The 20,368-nt window shown below is 42.3% G+C and overlaps 1 protein-coding gene across 1 annotated transcript; it reads right to left on the reverse strand.

Annotated features, from left to right (window-relative positions):
- Nucleotides 1-60: 60 nt before the first annotated feature.
- Nucleotides 61-19,704, reverse strand: tmem184a (transmembrane protein 184a). The gene is made up of 8 exons (XM_070981050.1): nucleotides 19,486-19,704; nucleotides 15,369-15,534; nucleotides 14,384-14,474; nucleotides 11,252-11,327; nucleotides 7,461-7,552; nucleotides 5,906-6,075; nucleotides 5,628-5,825; nucleotides 61-3,067 (listed from the first exon to the last, which is right to left on the reverse strand). Exons 1-8 carry the CDS (start codon nucleotides 19,684-19,686, stop codon nucleotides 2,838-2,840), a joined length of 1,224 nt encoding a protein of 407 aa, XP_070837151.1. The 5' UTR covers nucleotides 19,687-19,704; the 3' UTR covers nucleotides 61-2,837.
- Between the last annotated feature and the right edge of the window lie 664 nt (nucleotides 19,705-20,368).

Below are 20,368 nucleotides of genomic sequence, written 5' to 3' on the forward strand. Positions count from 1 at the left end.
TGTGATCAGACTCAAAACGGCCTAATGTTGACTACATGTTTGGTTCTCAGTTGGGCTGTTTTGGGCTCCAGTAGTTTAAGGAAAAAAAAAAGAAAACTTGCTCCTGCGTCGAAGGATGAACCTACACGTGAACCTGCTCAGTTGTTCTGCACACAGATTGACCTGATCTATCTTTCTAAAAATGCCGATTGATGGACAAGTTTTTGTAACCTCTAGGAAAATAACTGCGACACTGCTAAAGACTGTTCACCCAGACCTCTTTTGTTTAAGGTCTGTTGACGCCTGAGTCCAGATTAAGTCAGAGGAATATAAATGTTTACAGAAGTCATGTCTCAGAGCATTATCTTACATACTATTTGAAGCGTTTCCTGACGTTACAGTGACCTCTTGTGGTCAAGATTCAAAACAAAATGCTGTAAAACGAGGCATTGTTGAATTTTAGCACTTATTACTGTATTTGGATATGAGGTGGATGCTTTTTGGCTTCACACCTGAAGAATAATACTCTGAAATTTTACAAAAAATGTAAAAGTCTATGTTTCCGCACCGTGCCATAATAAAAGACAAACCTCTCTACAGGTGAATTAAACTCTTATTGTTGATCCCACATCCAGCGTGACCAAGCAGAGGTCCATGAATGCTCTCCAACACGTTTCTCTTTGGCCGTCTTACCAAAGACAAGCGCAGATTATCTTCCATAAATCAGTCAGATTTTCACAGAAATGCGGACAAGTTTATAGGTGGGAAGAGGCAGAAACATTACCTGCCGCGGATGCTCTCGACGGCCTTCTTTCTTCCCACAGCTGATGTGACTGAAAGCAAGCAGCTGTTAAAGATATCAATGGTTATTACACACAACTGTGTGTGCAGAAATGAGGGTTTCTCCTATATCTTGACTACATTTTCCTCCTGAAAACATGTCTTTGATTCAATAAGCTTTCACACACACAAGCTTCGCCAGTCCGACAAGCTACAGTATTTAATTTTAGCTATGTGGAAAGTCAGTTTTAGTGTTGAAGATGGAAGAGGTTTGGACTAAAAACTCCATAAAGAAGTAAAGAATTGAGCATGTGTATGGATGATTTGGTTGTGGGTGAAATACTTTAAATGTTAGTTTCTATGGTTTCAGCAGGTTTCTATGTTAAGTTCGTACTTTAGAGTTAAATGGATTTCCTTGTTCTAGTCTTGTGGTAACATGTTGAGGCTTCATGAGCGACTCAATAGCGACTGTAAACGAGGACAGTAATAAGGCAGCATAAGCAGATTATGTACCCTTCACAACTTGTCATTACTCTGCTCATATATATTTTATATTTATTTCATTGAATTGTGTAATTTTATTAAAAACGACACCTAAATTATTTTTATTTTACATTCATTTATTTACATGTTTTCTCAATGAACTACCCTCATGTACAAATAAAATCTGTATTTGTTTCTGCTCTGATTTAAAGTATGGTAAATTATTCCTACAAATAGGTCTGCTGTGTCTGTTTTTGTATTTTCAAATAAAGCTTTTTCCTCATTGAGAAGTGCAGGTTTACTCAGTCCGACAGGTTACACGAGCAAAAACAATTTCATTTTTCCACGAGTGCCACACAGGACTGACAACTACTTTCTAGATTTTCAGAAATTACTTTGTACCCAACTGTGAACTCATTTCTGCTTTCCCAGAAAGACAGCTATCATTGGCACAGAGTGTATCAAAATTAAAACCTATGACTTCATGTACAAAACTGGTCTCCAACAACGAATGCATGTAGAAAGTTAAAAAGTGGGAGAAGAAGAAACTACAAAGTCTTTCAAATCACAGTTTGTCTGTTTCTCTTTTCCCTCCGACACACAGATTCTGACTACGCCTGAGCTACACATATTAAATACATTAAGATCTCCCCACTTCATAATCCAAATATTAACATAGAGCATATTAAAAACAACCACAATTTACACCAATCAAACGGTGGACATACTTCATAAACCCTGGAACATGAACATGTGATGTGAACGTGTCAAACATGACGAGCATTTACAATAGTGCAGAAGCTGCAAAGACTCTGACTGTTAGCGCCCGCTGAAAGGCTGGCTAGATGCACCGATTTACACTCTTTAGCATGGTGGGAAAATTAATGAGAATAATAAAACTCCCATTCTGTAGGAGACAGTTTATCCAGTTTGTCCGTGCTCTGGTAGATACAAAGGACTGCGAAGTGCTACAGTCTGCAGTTTGAAGGGCCTGCTCCAAAACGAATGTGTCTTTGAGCGAATCTTTCCATTTGTCAGGAAGCCACGCAGAGGAATGCTCAGCAAATTCTTCAAACCAGCAGATGTGAGAGACGGTCCATGAAGTGTCATTCCCCGCCATCGCTGGCTTCCCTGCTTCCCACCTGGAGTCACATATTAATCATCTCCTCTTTGAAACCGACATGAATCAGACGGAGCACACTTCAGACGGCCAGAGACCGAGCACTGACATAATGACAGACACAGAATCAGGATCAGGATCAGGGACACTGCTGCACAACCAGCAGCCTGATTTACAGAAAATACACAGCTCCAGACTGACTGAGGGCAGGTGACGCGCCTGCGACGGTTACTGCCAAGATGGAGACACATTAACTCTCTGGTCAATGAGCTATCAATTCTAAAAACTCTTGGTGCTTAAATTATTCATTAAAACAGGACACAAGCAAGCAGTCCATCTTAAATACTCAGATAATGAAAATTAAACACCTGGATTCGATCCAGCTCTGTGCGATATGCGATACAGCTGTTTCCACAGGAGGGTCACTGACAGGGGTGGCAAGGACGCAAACACCTGGGTCTTGCTGGAAAGATGCCTAGAACTCATCATCAGAGGTAATCAGCATGATTTTATCAGACTTGCGGGAGCTCTTGTTGCCTGTGGCCACTTTGCCGTTCGCGCTGGGCTGGACCACCTCCTGCGTGGACTGCTGGGTGTACTGCTGGTAGGCCGGGGAGAAGTTGTGGATGGCATCCTGCACCATGTCTCCTGGGTTTATGGTCTCCTTCAGACCGCTGGAGATGCTCTGCATAGGTGGGATGTTTTCTGTAGGAGTAACACCAGAACAAGGACATTGGGAGATTCATGATGAGACAGTTTTACAGTTTTGAAGGAATACAGTAACTCTGAATTGTTGCTTTTACGTTTGGGTTTTGAACAAATTAAACATATGAGACATAATGCCTCAACCGTTGAGTTTCAGAGGTGCAAACAGGTGGATTCTGTTACCTTTAGGCGGACCTCGCTACCTGTTTCCAGTCTTTATGCTGAGCTAAGCTAACTAGCTGCTGAATCCAGCTGCATATTTATGGCAGAGATGTGAGAGAAGTAGCCTCTAATTTAACCTTCTGCAAGAAAGTGAATAAGCATATTCCCTTAAAATCCTGAACCAAGGGGACAGATCTGAGTATCTGAATAAAAAATAGTGCTGCTTTAGTGCAGAATGTAATATGACGTCTTGAAGGCCAAAGAAAGATTGTATAGTAAAATGCTATGAGCCAGAATTGAATTACAGTGGTTTCATGATTTTAATTAAGTGTGCATAACTAACTAATGATCAATCATTTCAATCATTCATTCATCGACAAAAAAATGTTAATCAGAAGTTCCCAAGGCCCCGGTAGCTATTACTTATTCTGTCCAACAAACAGACCAAACAAACCCAAAGATATTCTGAGTGAAAACAAGACAACTTTTACACCGCGTTTCCAAATTTCCACGACGAAACATTCAACACCACTTTGTAAATGAGACACAGGAAAGAAGCGTGTTCAAAGTGAAATCGTCACTATTTCATATGGACTAGCAGTATAGTTTGAGTGCTGCTTCACACAAACAAGTAAGCACAGCAGGGGCTGGCGTCAGTGTGGAGTATCCGTCTATAATGGAAACATGAAAGCAGATAGAAATGGTGCCAGCCGGACTGGATCACCAATCAGCCTTCATTTTCCCAGGAGATGGTACCCAATGGCAGACAAAACTGCACAGTGAAAATAAGACTTATAGGGAACTAATCCAGACGCTGATAGGGTCATTATTCTATAGCTCTTACGTTGTGCAATGAACATTTACTTCATAATGATGCGTTAAAGCAAAAAACTTACAATTACAAATTACAATTTGATGCATAATCATATTGAAGAGAAAAGCAGCAAATGCTCTTATTCCAGAAGCCAGAACAACAAAAGGTTTTGCAGTTTTGCAGAACAAATGACTTCAGGGTTAACTGCCTATCTGTTTCAGTGCTGCTGCAAACTAACCAACATGGGAAGTGACGGCAGTAATATTTAACAATTAGTATATGAAAAAAAAAAAACCAAATAGGCTTGATTTGTTCCTGTCTTGTCTTTTTCTCCCAGCTGCAGTCTATGAATGGACTGGACAGAATTCAGTCACAGCCACAGTCTCCACTGATTGTCCCTCAGCACCCAGCTGTGAGCCAGGTTGAATTTAGCCCAGAACTAAAAGCCGGCAGACATCCACAGCCTTCTGTTTCAGGGTCACTGACAGTGCCGTCTGGATCGACTTATGGAGGTGGCAAAGAGAAGGACTTTGTGGGTGGGGGTGGAGGGGGGGTACAGGACAGTTAGGCACAGTCTGCTGAGTTTCTTCTCAGTGCCTGCCCGCCTGCTCCACGGGGCCGAAGCAGATGTGGCAGAGGAATTGCAAACTAGAGACGTGGCAAACTCTGCAATCAGCTGAGCGGTGCAGAGCTGAACTACAGGGTCTGTGTCAGTGCCAAAAGGTTCAGTTACAGAAGGGCTGAAGCAACAGAACAAAAACACAAAGAAGAAATTTAATTATCAGCTGTCACACGGCAACATTATTATTATACTTTCACTGGACAGCAAGATGAATAATTGATATCTTTCTGTGTGGACAGGAGGAACAGGCGAGGATGAAAACCAGTCGTTTCATCCCTTTATCTTCTTTGATTAAAAAAAATAAATGGGTACAGAAATATTTTCATCGTCACCTCCTGGACTTCCCAATGCTAAGCAGCTCAGAGGGGACAGAGGGGGTTTCCTATGGCACGAAGAAAAAAAAAAGGCAGAATGATTGATATCGCTGCTGTTCCCATGACTTCCATTTGTAATTTGCTTGGAAGCAGCGCTGACGTCAAAGGGCTGCCGCTCGCTCCCTGCTGGTCACTGTACTGTTGCTTTGAATTCCTTTTCATCTTCCTCTACATTGCTTTACTGGCCACTGTCCTCGAGGCCAAGAGTAATAATGTTTGCCCTCAGACCGCCGAAAGTCCCTGCTGACTTCCAGCCTGACTGACACACTGATACCAACAGCACTGCATCTAATATACAGTAAGCACGCATTTGTAAATATGTAGACACTCCGGCTCGTGTTGCTGTTAAAATAGAAGGACTGAATGTGAAATCCAACTTTAAAAGTCAGCATGTCTCGGCTAAGTGCCTGCAAAATGCATGGAGCAAAGCAATTACTGTTCCTGCTCACACTTTCAAGCCAGTGTCGGTCCTGATGCTGCAGGGGAGAAGGCCAATTAGCCTCGGGACGTGTCAACATATTTTCAAGGCGAGGGCAAGAGGTAATGATCAGCTCAACAGCTTTCGGCTGCGCTGGCTACAGCTCTCACCTGGCACTTCATTTTTTTTCTCCTGGTAGACGGTGCAGGTGAAGGCGTATCGGAGGGCAATAGCAGCGAAGAACATTTCAATGCAGATGATGAAGTTCTGCCAGCCTGCCGCCACGGTGCCGGCGCCGACCTCTTGTCCATCGATGAAGAGCGCGTTGGGTATGACGCCGCAGCGCTCCAGGATGGCGAGGACCATTCCTGCGAAGCATTTTCATCAGCAGTTTATACTTTCATGTGCTGGTGCTGATACAAAAGAGCGAGTGGAGGGGCGAACTTACCTTGCCAGAAGGATAAGAAGATGACAGACTTGATCGTGAGGAATTTGAGCACTGGCTCGTACGGCCTGAGCAGGTCACTTGTTGCGAAGAAGAAGAGGAAGAGCGCGTAGAGAGCAAGGCTGACCGAGAAATTGTAGATGATTGTGATGTACAGGTATCCTCCGTTTATGCTGCTCGGAAACAGTAGGAAAAGCAACACGGTGACATATTTTGACAACTTTACCACCATAAGACATTTTTCCATCTGTGACCATGTGACAAGGCTGCGTATGGCGATGCAGGAAGGTTTTTAATATGCTCATAGTTTGAATCAATCTATTAGTTTGGGCTGGATAAAAATAGCTGGCAGATATTTTCTTCCATATTGCAAGAACAGCTGGAAATACAGACTTTTGGTCCTCTTTTATGAAGCTGTTAATAAAGCTTGTTTGTATATGGCCTTCCTGTCTCAGGATGCATCCGATACACAGATTTTTCTGTTCCATTGTCGCTGCCTTTCTACCCTCTTTGCATTCCAGAGAGCCTCCCTGAGGACTCAGCTGTGACTGCACTAATTACTGCCATGCAGTATAGAGTGCATGGCTCGCTGAAAGCATATAAGTAAACAATCTGTAAATCATCATGGTCTTGCTACAGAGCTTAAAGAAAGACATGAAAAAAAGACATCATTTCTGCCTGCTCATTTTGCTGTTGAAGTATATGAAGAAATAAGCAGGATGACTTTAATCGCGTCTATCTTTTAGCTCGAGAGTAAGAGGCTGACGATATGAAGCTGATTGGAAACGTCTGTCTCGAGCCCTTGTTGAACTCTGAGCTTCTCCTCAGTAGTTCAAAAACAAGCGTCGCCACAGCTGAATCTTCAGAAAGAGACGCCGAAGAGCATCTGAAAATAAATCAGACGGAATTTACGGCTGCGGATTTTATGGCTTCCAATTACACGCAAAAGACAATTTTATTGAATGTATCACGCTCTCCATATTCTGCTGAGACCCTTATTGGCTCATCTGCTACGACTGGAAATACACTAAAATTAAATTTGTCTGCAATTTATCCCCATCTTTGTATCACTTGACATCTAAAGTAAAGTATGAAATGAAACAATGCATCTTCCCTCAGAACACTGTGCTTCACTAGAGTATAACATACAATAAGAATTAAGGGTCTTCATTTCAGAACACTTACTGCTTTTCGAGAAACTTAATATAAAGAGACGTAATTTCTTTAGTCCATATTTCAAAAATCCCTCAATTATTCTTTGCGGAACCAACAATACTCAACAGGCTGTGATTGTGGCTTGGATAGGGACACAACTGGGACAGCATGCAGTGGAGCACCTGCACGCTCACAGGAAAGTTTCCACCCTGTACTTTCCTGCTTGAGAACGAAAACCTTTTACTTCAAACATTTTCATCGTGCCAACTGTGACGAGGTGATATAATTATCTCCACTTGCAAATTGTTTCCATGTGCGCATAAACAGCAAAACAAGCCTGCTGGCAATGACATGGATGCGCAAGATACATAAAGAATGAAATGGAAAGAGTGGTGCTGCTCACCTAAAATCTCCATCATGATATTTGCCAAAGGCCTGCAGGATGATGGTGATGACTGCCATGATGGGTTTGACAACGCAGAACTGGAGAGTCGCCTGGAGAGCACATTACAATTCAGAATGAGACACCCAAACAAGCAAGGACACCGTGGAGGAGGAGGAGGAGGATGAAGGATGAGGAAGGACTTCAGAATCTGTTTGTACACCTAATTAGATGGAAAAGATCTTCAACTGCTCGCTGACAACAAAGTCCATGTCTCTGAACCACTTTCACCTAAACAGTGGCCTTTTCTCACTTAACTACACAGCGAAACACTGATTTTCTTTTCATTTTATGCATACAGCCAAACAAAGAAGGCCATTGCTATTCAGGACTGCCACAAATGTTGTGACCTACTTTGTAAAAACAGCTACAAATTAAGGGAATAGTTTGACATTTTGGGAAGGGTTAACAATTGATTTAATTAGAATATCTTAAATAAAAAGGTCACAAAAAAACACTAAGAATACACCCTTTGTTAAAGCCGTCTGTCTGTCAGATCTGCTGCTGACGTCTTAATGCTGACGTGGATGAGGGCCGGCTGTGACAACAGATGATGCAGGGGGATGTAGACCTGCATGCTGTATAAGGCTGGAGGACAGGTGTCCTCTGTGTTGTGTATTGAAGCCTGAACCAACCAATTTGACAGAGGCTGCTCTAAACTTCCATCACTGCTGCAGCACTTGAAAGCAGCAGAGCAGGAGTGTAGCCGGAGGGAGGTGGCTGGAGTCAGTGGTGGGCTTGACAAAGTGACATCAATAATCATTTATATTACTCGCTTCCTTTGAAGCTTTTGGGACAGACAGCCTTTGCTTGCCCTATGCCTGCTCGGGTGACGGCTTGTCACTCTGAATATTCTGAAAGTGAAGAATTTTGGATGACGCTTGCTGATATACCCGATATTCAGAACGCAATGCACGTTCACAATGCTGGTGGATTAAAGCTCAACTTGAGTTAGTTACAGCACCCGTGCATACAGACTCTATGCAGACCTAGTCATAAACTTAAAGGGCCAGTGTGTAAGACTGAGTGCCATCTAGTGACGAAGATGCAGATTGCAACCAACTGATTACCAGCCTCACTAGATCCCTTTCAAAGTGTGTAGGAGAAACTACAGTGGTCGCAAAACTCCAAAAGACAGTATTTAGTTTGTCCTTTCTGAGCCATACTCTACCAGTAGAAGCTCATAAAGCATACACACTGGTCCTTTAAATACAACGCGACATGTGAGTGCACACCACGTGATCCAAGTTCAGGATAGAGGACCTGTTAATTCTACATACTAGAGGTTTGAACAGCTCTATTGCACACTAGTGCACCAACAGGTTATGTAAATTTAGGGTAACATACACATCAGTCACAGTCATATTTGACACAACCTAACAGTGTTTTCCATTACAACAGTGAATAAAGCTTCACAGAGAATCCACAGCTTGAAATGACCCCAAGCATTTTCTTTCTTTCCCCTTCAGAGTTCACTGCAATGGTTCACTGCTGGTAACTAATGACAGAACTGATTTTTTAATTTCTCCTGAGTCCTAATTAACAGCAGCACCTCTCTACTTTGTGTATTACAATAAAGGCCCTCAAAGCTGATCCTTCAAAAACCCTGATTCCAGAACAGTTGGACGCTGTGTGAAGCGTAAATAAAAGGTGTTTTTGGAGCATTAAACAGCTTTCCCAGTCTTTAGTTGCTCCTGTACTGTTTTCAATCGAATATATGTCAGAAAGGATTTGCAAATTCTGTTTTATTTGCATAACATCCCAACTTTTTTGGAATCAGGGTTGCGACTTGATAACAGTTTAATTAGGAAATATATGTACTCCTCTCCCAGCCTAGGCACTGCTGTCCACTCTTGCATCTTTAATTTCTGCAGGGAAACTCTCTCAGAGGCCTTTCTGATAAAACTGTGTGTTCCTGCTGCTATCACAAAAAAACACCCCCTGCCACTGCTAAATTATTACATTTAGGTAGTAAAAGAATGCAGGAAAGACAGACGTATCAAGGGTCTTATTACTGTGCTGCTGTAAAGGCAGCTGTTGCATAAATGCAGTCACATGCACATTTGTCACATGGCAGGCTATTGTTTTGCACTTGCACATGTTTGGTAATGTCCTAGCTCCTTTTTCTGCTGCCCAGAGGATGAGCTCTGTAAATCACAACTAAATAACAGATACGCACTAATAGAGACATGTTTTATTGTATGATGAGTTAGTGTAGTTGTCTGATTACATTTACAAATAAGACTACGGGGATGTGTGGATGTTGTACAGTATATTTGTGCTTTGAGACTTCATGGTGATCCACGGAGAACCGCCGCCTCTGTTTACCTGGTCCATTTAATCCACCTGCTGCTTTTAAAGGGGATGAGAGGAGCTTGTGCGATTGGCCATTGGCCCACCTGCTGATTCTGTTCTTCTCATACAATGAAGGCTGGTTTACGCCAGCAAAACTGCAAAAATACATTGGTCACAGCCACAAAAACTTTCTTTATTGTTTATTTATTTGTTTTTCCAGTGGCCCTCACCAGTCCAAAAGCTGGCCCGGGGGCCCACAGGATTACACTTTCGCCCACTTTCAGGAAAATAAGACCTTTAAGTGTCCTACAATATGATAAAGGACTTAAAACTGAAATGTCAAAAAACAGTTTTGGATGCAAGTAAAGGCTTATCCTCTAACCTTATCTCCACGAGCCACCATAACTCGAGGCTGCTTTTCCATATCAGTGATTCATTTGTTAACTCCCCTTCTAATCACACACTGAAAACTGTGCGAAGAATCTTAATGGTTTTCAAATAGGGATCAAGGCCTTTCAGATCCTGTGCTCTGTCGGGGGCCTATCAGCTGGTTTTAGTATTTGGCTGTGATGAGGATGAGAGGCCTCACCTGAAGATTTCTCTCAAAGACCTACGCGCTGGCGTTTTCTCCAAGTGGCAACATATGAATATAATCATTTTTAGTAATCTATTATTATTTTGAATCCACTTGCTTACTCGCTTTGCGGGAGCTGATCTGCAAAACAGCACTGAATAATGGCTGAAGTGTTCGATATACATATATGTATAGTGATTTTAATGGTGAATTTAAAGCAGAAAACTAAGCATTTGCTCTCGACCAACACTTTTAGTGCACGCAATCCGGCAAACTCCAACAAAACTAACGTGAGTTTTAGCACAATGCACAATTATTCAATCGACTGTGCTGGTCTTCAAGCCCGCTCACAGAAAATAACAAAGCTTTCCTTCCAATAAACCAACAGGGAGAACTTGAAGGTTTTCCTTTGAAAACACTTCACGTAGGATTCCTGTGGAGACATGTCGAGTGTTTATCACTTGCTGCTTATTTAAAAAAATGCTCATTTTGTTGAGAAGACATAACTCTCTGTTCCAATTTCCATCAGTGTTAGACTGGGAGCTTGTGCAGCATCCCAAGACACTGGAAGGGAGCTCTGCGCTGACAGCTCATATCATCTCTCCATGTTATTATCAAGCTGCTTTCACCTGGACTCAATTGCTTTTGTTTTCCTTTTTTTTTTTTTATAACCAGTGGATGTTATCCTCTGAAAAGCACACAGCCAATTATAACAGCTGTCATTTTTAAGCAGGCTGGAGATCTGGACAGAATGGCAATTTACAGCGCGGTATTGTTTTTTTAAGACAATTTGATGTATTCTAATTGTCAATGTGTGTAAATTTATTTCAGCGGTCAAAAGGAGAATCTCTGGAGTGGAGATAAGGGGATGATTGAAACTCACCTGTTTGCAGAATCGTAAAAAGCCGATGGAGTAGCTCATTCCAACCAGACAGCAGGTACCGTAGAGACAACTTGACCTATGAAGACACCAGGAAATAATGAGCTATACTAACCATCGTATATCACTCGCACACACTTGTATGGAAAACGTATTTGTTGAGGGACATGTGAGAAACATGTACACGGTATGTAATCCAACATGTGCAGTGTAATCCAACAAAATGCCAGACATGTGCTTCTTCCAGCTCCTCCAGTATCAGTGAGGATTTGCTGTTTTTTTTCTCAGGTTTATATTTATTTATGCTTTATTTGACAGGGACAGATACGGTACACACAGACAAAAAACCAGCTACCCGATGCAAGAACTGAGGTGTTTGCAGTGGATGCTAATTTGCAACACCCGTCCCTCGAAGGGATTTTATGAAATTAAGAGATTAAAGCAGTAAAGTACAAAGAAAGTAAACTGAGTAGAGCAAGATGCGCTCAAAAACATTACATTTAAGACACTAGAGTCTGTATGTTGCAGAATTAACCGAGATTTGGTAGCTCTCGTAGAAAGAGGTTTGTAACGAGTTCCAGGACTTTGCACCTATCACAGAAAAGCTGTCTGAGAAATAACAGGTTTTTCTGAATGGAACTTGACAGCTTTCACTTAAAGCTGCTCGGGTGGATCTGCTGCAGCTCTGTAGTCTCCAAGTTTTCCCAGAGAGGCTGGTAAAATTAGTAAAATTTAAAATCTTGAATTCACTTAAAATGTGGCAATGATGGTACCGTTCTCATTTTTTGTCCAACACTTTCCAGGCCTGATCGTAAAGACATTTAATGTGGCCCCATCATTTACGTCTACGTAGGAGCAAAAGTGTCAAAAACACAAGCACAACTTGTAAGTTTTACAAATGGAGAAAAAACTGAGCCTATATTATTCATCCAAAGCTGCCTACACGACTTAATCCCAACTGGGAGTTACTGAGAGCTATTCAAAAAGCAATCATGTAAACTGGAAGACAAGCTGCTTACAAATTTAATTTGGATTGTATGTAATTGGGAATGCTTGTGTTTGGAGTCTTAGTGCAAAACATGAATATTGCTGTTATTTAACATATGCAACATGTACAGTAGGTCAAGGTGTCATGTGAGACAGTGGATTTAAAGGCTTATGTATCTTCGGCACATCAACAACAACAGCATCAGCTGAGGAGCTTGACAAAAAAAAAAAAAAAAAAGATCAGACTTTTCAGTGTATGCAATTACATTTTTATAAGTATTCTTCCTTCATTGCATTATTAATCTGAGAGACCGGCGTTTCGGAGGCAGTTTAGGAGATGTGGGAGCGTATAGATCGAATAAAGGAACTGGTGAGAAAGACTGGCTCTCCTGTGGGACTGAGCCTGAAGGCAGCAGAGAGGAAGATTAAGACCAAGCTCAACCTCATCCTGAATAATAGCTCACAATCAGTCTGATGCAGCCACAGACCACGTCAGCTGCTTTTCATCAGAACATCAGACAAAGGTATTATTACACGTTAAACAATTGCTCAAAATTGTCTTTCTTACAGATACATCATACAGATGTTATAGGTTATGGATGCCCGGATACTCAAACGCGCGCTCATCACTTGCAAATAAGAGCACGGATATTCAGTCAAACCGCATTTGAGAAACAAATTGGGATTTGCCTGCTGAGTATCTGCTCTTCTCTGCGTCATTCCCACAGAGCCTGCGCATGTCTGAGGTGCATTATTGAAGCAGTTCACACTTCTAACCCAGGTTATTAATGGGAACATGGCATATTAAGTTTTATCTAATATTGCTGTGCAAGGCGAACTAGAATAGGAACAGAATTAATGTGCTACTGAAATGCTTCTAACATGCTAACATGCAGATCGTGAGCATGGTAATGGCGTGTATACATGAACGATTTGATCTAATTAATTTGCCATGCTGCTGATTAAAACATAGTCCACTTGAGTATGAGTTACACCAGCTATAATCAAGATTAAACATTACAGAAATGTTGATTAATGTGTGTTGTCCTAATAAATAAATAAAAGGCACAAAGACAAGATGGCGAGAAATTGTTTCCAGAGAGAATTTGATGATGTAATTAACTCTGGACATCTATGGAAATCCTAAAGCACGTGTAACAGCAAGGCAGAGCAGTGAGTTTTCAAAAACAAGATGTAGAATTTATGTCTTGTTTCCAAAGGCTGGTGTTAAGAATTCCCATCATTTATAAGGGCTCAACATTAGTGTCTCCACTGTCTTAAGAAGCTGGCAAATGGCTGCTGCCCCGTGGCTGAGTCAGCCATAAAACACAGCCCATCTAAGGCTGCTGGAGATAAAGGATAACTGTCACAGATTAACAAACGCAGTCGTTTATTGCCTCCTCTTTCACTGCGTCATTCAAATTTAATGCCAATTCAAGGGCAGCAAGATGCACCTTGCACCTTTCGCGATTGTAAAGAAGCCTCCGTCGAGCTGAAGAGAGGGTGATGCAACGTGACGCATTTACTCCTTCTGTCGAATTATTATTTCAAACATTTTCTTTTTCCGGAGCTCCATAGATCACTCCGCTGGTCGGTCGGTCGGTCCCCCAAAATGTCCCCACCCTTTTGGCGGCCTCAGTTTCACCGAATGGGGCTGAAACTTGGCATGAAGGTCAAGCATGTGTGCGTGTGTGTGTGTGTGTGTTTGCCAATTGGCTTAAAAAAAGGGCATGGCAATGGGAGTGTCTATTGCAAACAGGCACATTACTTCCAAATGCACTTCCAGACTTGTACAAGATTTTGTGGTAAGGTCGGTCATGAGCCAAAGGACAGCTGACGACCGTTCACGCATGTGTGTGTTTGTGCGCGGGTGTGAATGCATGAATGTATGGATGCATGTGTGTACATGCAGGTAGCCATACACGCAGGGTGGGCAGCGAAAACGCTGTGACCAAACGGATCATATCGTACAGCTTTGATCCAGATCCAGTCTTATAAATGTCAGGAATTTGACAAATCGTGAACATGTCACCGCTTCCTGATTGATCAGCAAATGGAAAGATAATGGACAGTGAAAATCCATGAGGCGTAAATGAATCCTGAAACATAAACACACATCTTGCACACAACTGGAACGAGCGCACTCACTGTATGGGCTTCCCTCGAATCTCCGACATGATTGCACTCTCTCCTCCCAGATACTCAAAGGACAGGCTCAGGAAATTGTAAATGACAAATGCTGCAACAGAAAGAGAAGAGTTTCCTCTTTAAACCCTGCACCATACATGTCTTCACGGCATGATGATCAGCTGTAGACTCATTTCTCATCACCTTCAAACATGACTCCATTTAAAAAAAAAAAAGGTCAAATCATTTTAGAGGAGAATAATGTGATAACAAATAATTAGGCCTACATTTTGGAACAATAAATGTTTCAGTCCTTACATTAAGAGGCTTCTGAGGGTTCTGTGTCTTGGAAATCCCTTCCTAATCCTTTGTTGCTATTTAAGGGGGGATTAAATGAAGCTAATGCAGATGGTGTCCAGTCAAGAGAAGGTTCATTATGTTTTAGTCGTAGCCGCTTGTGGTATTCCGCTCTCCCTGCTTTCTAAAGCGCTGCACTATCAATCAGCCACAAAATTGGCCTGCAAACTGGAAACTAATCTCCTGAATAATGTATTTCCTACTTTTCCCTTTCTCAAATGACTTGTAATCCATTTTGCATATGATTCACCTTTTCCATTGGTGAAGTGCTTTGGTTTTAAAATTTCAGTACATAATCACAAAGTATGAAGGTAATTAAAATACAACGCGCAGAACAGCGTTTATGTAATACCTGAATGTTGAAAATCAACGCAGAATTGCGCATTTTATATCAAATTGTTAAAAATCCAACATTATCTTTCATTTGCAAACACTGTAAGTCAGCGCACACAAAAAAGGACTCCTAGAAACGCAACACCTCAAATTATGAGGTTGACAACAATGGCTGGTGTGAAAAACTAGTCTGGGCAGTTCCTTGTGTTTCCTTTGAGGCAGCCATTGACAGTGTGAGGGCAGGCGAACAGCCACAGCTGTCTAGAAAGCACGTTACCAGGCGGATCATCTAAGCAGGAGCGCTAGTGATACTTACCTTCGTAGCAGTCTCGCACTGAATCAAAGTAGACGTAGTACTGGTCGTTACTGATGAAGAGCAGGCTGAGCCAAGAATCAAAGGCATAAACCGGCACGATAAACAGGATGCGGATGATGTAACGCTGCTCATTGGGGACAGTGTAGGATCGAAGGTGTGTGTAGATCTAAGAAAATACAAACAAAACAGCAGTTTACAAGAAAATGCAAAACCCCTTATCTTAGCGGGCAGATGCTGTCGCAGATTCATAGAACAGACATGAATTAAGTAACTAGGGAGCTTAATTTCTGCACATGATGTGTGAGATTAAAATGTAAATACATAACATAGCCAACATGAGAAAATCCCTTCACGTGTATGTTGTATTTCCCGTAACCCATAAACTCTACCATGGAAAATATACCCTGATTTCAATGAAACGTGACAAAACAGTGTTTTCAGAAGTGAAATAATTTGCTTTTTTTTAGCAGAAGATTGTGGAAAAAGGCCCATTTTAAGTTTTCAGAGCCAAAGGTGACATCTTCAAACTACCTTTTTCTGTCTGATAAACAGTCCAAAACTCAAAAATGTTCAGTTAACAGTGATATTAAACAAAGGCAGAAAGCCTCAGCTTTGAGAGCTGAAGCCATTTTGCCTGAAAACAATTTTAATTAACAAAATCAACCGGACAGTTTCACAAAAACACAGATTAGAAAATAACTAATAAGTTTTCCCTGCAGCTTTGCCAATAAAGTGATACGAGGCATCGACGTGACATGCCAACCACCTGAGAGCTAACAATCCAAATATGTTTTTTATAATATTATTTATAGCTGCATCTTATCGTCTGTGTAAACAGCAGCAGCACCGATGACTCGAATGAAGACAGATCAGCCAGCTCTCACTTTAATGACCTTCCACAAAACAACAGCTATAAACTGACCGGCTATGTTATATAGTACAGCTTTAACTTCACACACTAAAGTGGACAATAAAAAGTAAATAAATGTTTTCACTAAGCTGATAAAGGTCTTAACTTTTAGTTTTTACACTCACACATACAGCTGTCCCACATGGCCTCCATAAAGGTAATGTGGTGCAGTTATTATTAGAATACACAAAGCTTACAGCTGGTTATCATTGTCTTCAGTGACCTTTAGTTTTTAGACAAAACTCACACCTGATATAATGTTTTTACACCCGTGAGACACATCCAAATGATGCGTTTAAGTGTCTGAGTGCCTACTGAAATGTACAATTTGCAACTGCAGTGGGGCTGAGGTAAGACTGGTTTATCCATCTGATCTCAAGCAAACACAGCACAGTATGATCTGTGTGTCAACAGATGGAGATACTATGCTTTCAACTGTGCAAGTAAAGTACAGTTAAACCTCGGCTAATGCTTGCAGATGACAGCAGGTTGGCCAATGTTAACTAATCAAAAACAAAGCTGTTGGAACATAAAGCTGTGGGGAAACTGCCATCACACCTCTGATCAGCAAAGAGCACGGACTGGAAACATGTCAACAGTATAATATCGCACATCGACTGTCCCCTCACATAACTCTTAACTGACTAATACTCACGGGGTCTCTTCAACTAAACAATTAGCATATTTAATAAGAAAGTCTGTCAAATAGTTTCTCCAGGATTACTGTCCCCCTGCAGTCGAGCAGAAAGAGCTCAGACAGAGTCGAGCTCATTAAAGACCAAAGCATTTTCAGTGAATATTATTGTGATGGCACACACGTGGCAATCGTGCTCTGGTAATGACCGATGACTCATTCTTCATAAAAAGACCATTTCGAAAAAAACAAGTGGGCCAAGATGCTTATGACCCATTAGTCAGCTAATTGAGTACGAGGGGACGATCCAAGCGACCGCGCCGAGCTCAAGCCACTGCTGCCGCATAGCTCCACAGAGAGGCGCATCACGACCACGTCCATGTGTTACCTCATCAGACAATCAGCTGAAAAACGAGTCCGTGAACTGATCGGTATATTGACAGGATGAACTGATCTGATAATGAACTGATCCTATAACCAACATTCTCTCCCTCCATGTGATGATTTGCAGCTTTTCTTTGCCTGATGTGATCGGCCTGGGTTTGAGGCGCTGTTCAGGATTTTCTGACATTTTATCAATATGTATTGGAGCCTAAATCTCAACGTAGGTCAGGAAAACTACTCGGCTTCCCAATTTAAAGGACTTTCTTTTCATAATAACAAGAAGGAACAATAAAGATAAAACCATTTTGTTCCTTTAATCATGTATGTATGCAAACTTATAAGACTGTGACGTATTACAGAAATAAGTGAAAGGTTCCAGCTCTAATTTCCTGAAGCCACAGATGATCTATTCAACTTGCTTGTTTTATTTGACCAACACTCTAAAACCCAAAAATATTCAGGTCACAATCAGGTATGACAAAGAAAATCAGCAAATCGTCACATCTGAGGAGCAAATGCTTGGGATTCTTGCCTCGATTAAATGTCCGTCGATCGATGAATCAACCAATCATCGCTCCTGGTCATTTTGTAGCAGCACTCTGACTTCAGTGGGTCTGAACATTTTGAAATTTTAAAAAACCTCCTTTTGGAAGAACACGCCGAACAACATTCAGAGTCTCACTCTGTCTGACGCATTGGGCTTGATTAAATGCACATTAGAGGCTGCACATTAAAGCCTGATTACTGTGAGGGTGGGGGTGTGATTCATTTGGCCATCTCTGCATGCGAAGGGAAGCAGACTGCAGACTGATGTCCTCCATTTGCCTGAAAAGCCAGAAAAACCGACGTCCTTCCTGACTCTGTAACGCCAACCTGACAGTAATTCACAATTGTTGCTGGAAAATGGCTTCGAGCCCGAGTGAAGCACATGTGCCAAACATGGCGCAGACGTACAGTTTGCCACGAGTGTGCTCGGCTGCTCTTAATCCCAAATGCTTCAAGTTGCAAAGGGACCAATAAACCCACCGAGAAAAATGAGCCACACTCCACCGATTACCGGTCGGAAAAGCACCGGCGACTTTACAGCAAAGAGGATCTAAGGTCATTGTCTATCTGTGTTTAGTATTCAGAATGGGAGTTTAACGGTCTATAGCAATCCAGTCAGATGAAACACCACCAGCATTGCAACACTATAGTCCTGCAGACCATTTTCCTCTCCCTGTGTGACAGAGGGGATGCCAGCTCCATTCTCCCTGTGGTACACTTGCTATTTATTTGTTCAATTAAAATGTCTTGCTGGCAAGTGTTTGGCCGAACAAGCACTATATTAAAAAGATAGAAACCAATTTGCTGGATATTGAGTCACAAATCCCTAAACAAGGATTGTTTTCAGGTCACAGGAAGCAACATGTGAACACTGCGAGGATGTTAAAAAGCCTGGAAAGTTACCCAACCGCAAGCGTGTCAGTAATAATCACAGGTGCAAGCCTGAGGGATGTTTGATGGAAGCATGTTCGATCAACTAAATCTGTGAGTTACTGTGGCTGCAAACATCAGCACAAGAGCAAACATGAAAACACCACCCTCATCCTTTGTTGCACAGTAAATGTTATCTCAATATCAATTGATTTCCCTGCTGATAACACACTGCACCCTACCGCATTCTCTGCAAATGATAAAGCCATAATGATAAGCTATCATCCGCTCGCAGTGGGCACCTCACCCACATGCGAGGAGATGCTCATTTACAGCGGCAGTGAAATGATTTCTGGGTAAAGGTGGGCTGTGTTGAGTCATTTATTCTTCCTGACCGTCGTTCCCCCTCAGATGGAGAGCGAGCTTCGTGTGTATCCACAGTCCTATAACCAGCTAAAAGACTCTCCTCGCTATCAGTCGTTAAGTAAGCAAAAGGTTTCCCACAATGCAGCGGGGCAGCACAAGCACAAAGGCCGGAAAGAAATACTTCACTGCGAGTCCTGTAAGGTAATAATCCTTTATGGATAGAGGAGCTTGTTTCTGTCCTCTGGCAAAGGAGGTCCAATCCGTCCTCCTCTAACCACATCACTGAGTGTGCGACGCTTTCAAGCTGCATTACTCTGAGTGCCGTGTGGCCCAGTGATTTAAGTTCCTTCAAACGCAGGTATTCAGATGTGTTCTCGTCTGAGACTTCTGCGAGATGACGAACTCACCTGATGGCATGTTATGAGCAAGGCGGACCAGACAAATATCCCTGAGAGGGCCTGAGCAGTCACGGTGTTTAAGAACATCTGGTCCTCGATGATCGAGCCGTTCGCCGTCCGAATGATGGTCATGTTGGAGATGTCTGACTGGTCTGGGAGAATTGGTGCAGCCAGGTGAACAATGGAATTATTTGCGGCTGAGGAGTCCATGTCTTTGACAGAAGAGACAGACAGAAAACACAGACAGTCAGAAGAGGGCTGACAGGTGAGGTGTAAGAGCATGTCACCTGTGGGTTTGATGTGGCCTTCAGGGCAAACAAAACCTACATTTTAATGCTATTATACTAACTAAATAAGCAAATGCACCACTGTATAGCAAGAGGACAGACTGCCTTGTCAAAGTGTCTTCAGAAGCAGCCTCCTTACCGGCAACAGCTCACCTTGTGGCGGAGGGGGGGGGGCAGCTTTGTCCCGTGTTGACGGTTCTGTCCAAACGTTACAGGTTCAACATGGAGGATAAAAGCGCCCGTCAGAACAGCCAGCCGAGCCCGGTTCCTATCATTTATTAACGGGCCATCGACTTCCCCGACGACGGGTTTGACGGACTGGACTTCCTTGTTTGAGACAGGTACCTGGCTCAGGTCGAAGTCCACACAGTCGACGAGTAAAAACTCAAACAAAACCTTTCACAGACAAATAAACAAACACCCAAACCTCTAAGTACTGCAGGAGCCTGAAGCGTTTACTCTGCAATCCGGTGAGAAGCCACACTTTGCGTGTAAACGACGGGGATTTGAATTTATCCTTGAGCGACGAGTCAGCGGAGAGGCAGAGATAAACAGGTTGGGCGCAGGTGGATGGGTCACGTGTCCTCTGCGCGTATGGCGTCATC

Source organism: Chaetodon trifascialis, chromosome 15 (assembly GCF_039877785.1).
Source record: "Chaetodon trifascialis isolate fChaTrf1 chromosome 15, fChaTrf1.hap1, whole genome shotgun sequence".
NCBI lineage: Eukaryota > Metazoa > Chordata > Actinopteri > Chaetodontiformes > Chaetodontidae > Chaetodon > Chaetodon trifascialis.

Excerpts from the sequence above, each read along its gene's own strand:
- tmem184a (XM_070981050.1), bottom strand. The coding sequence starts at position 19,686 with ATGGACTCCTCAGCCGCAAATAATTCCATTGTTCACCTGGCTGCACCA. Across the intron at positions 14,475-15,368 it reads AGTGCGAGACTGCTACGAAG|CATTTGTCATTTACAATTTC; the intron begins GTAAGTATCACT and ends TTTCTGTTGCAG. Across the intron at positions 3,068-5,627 it reads GAAAAAAAATGAAGTGCCAG|AAAACATCCCACCTATGCAG; the intron begins GTGAGAGCTGTA and ends TTACTCCTACAG.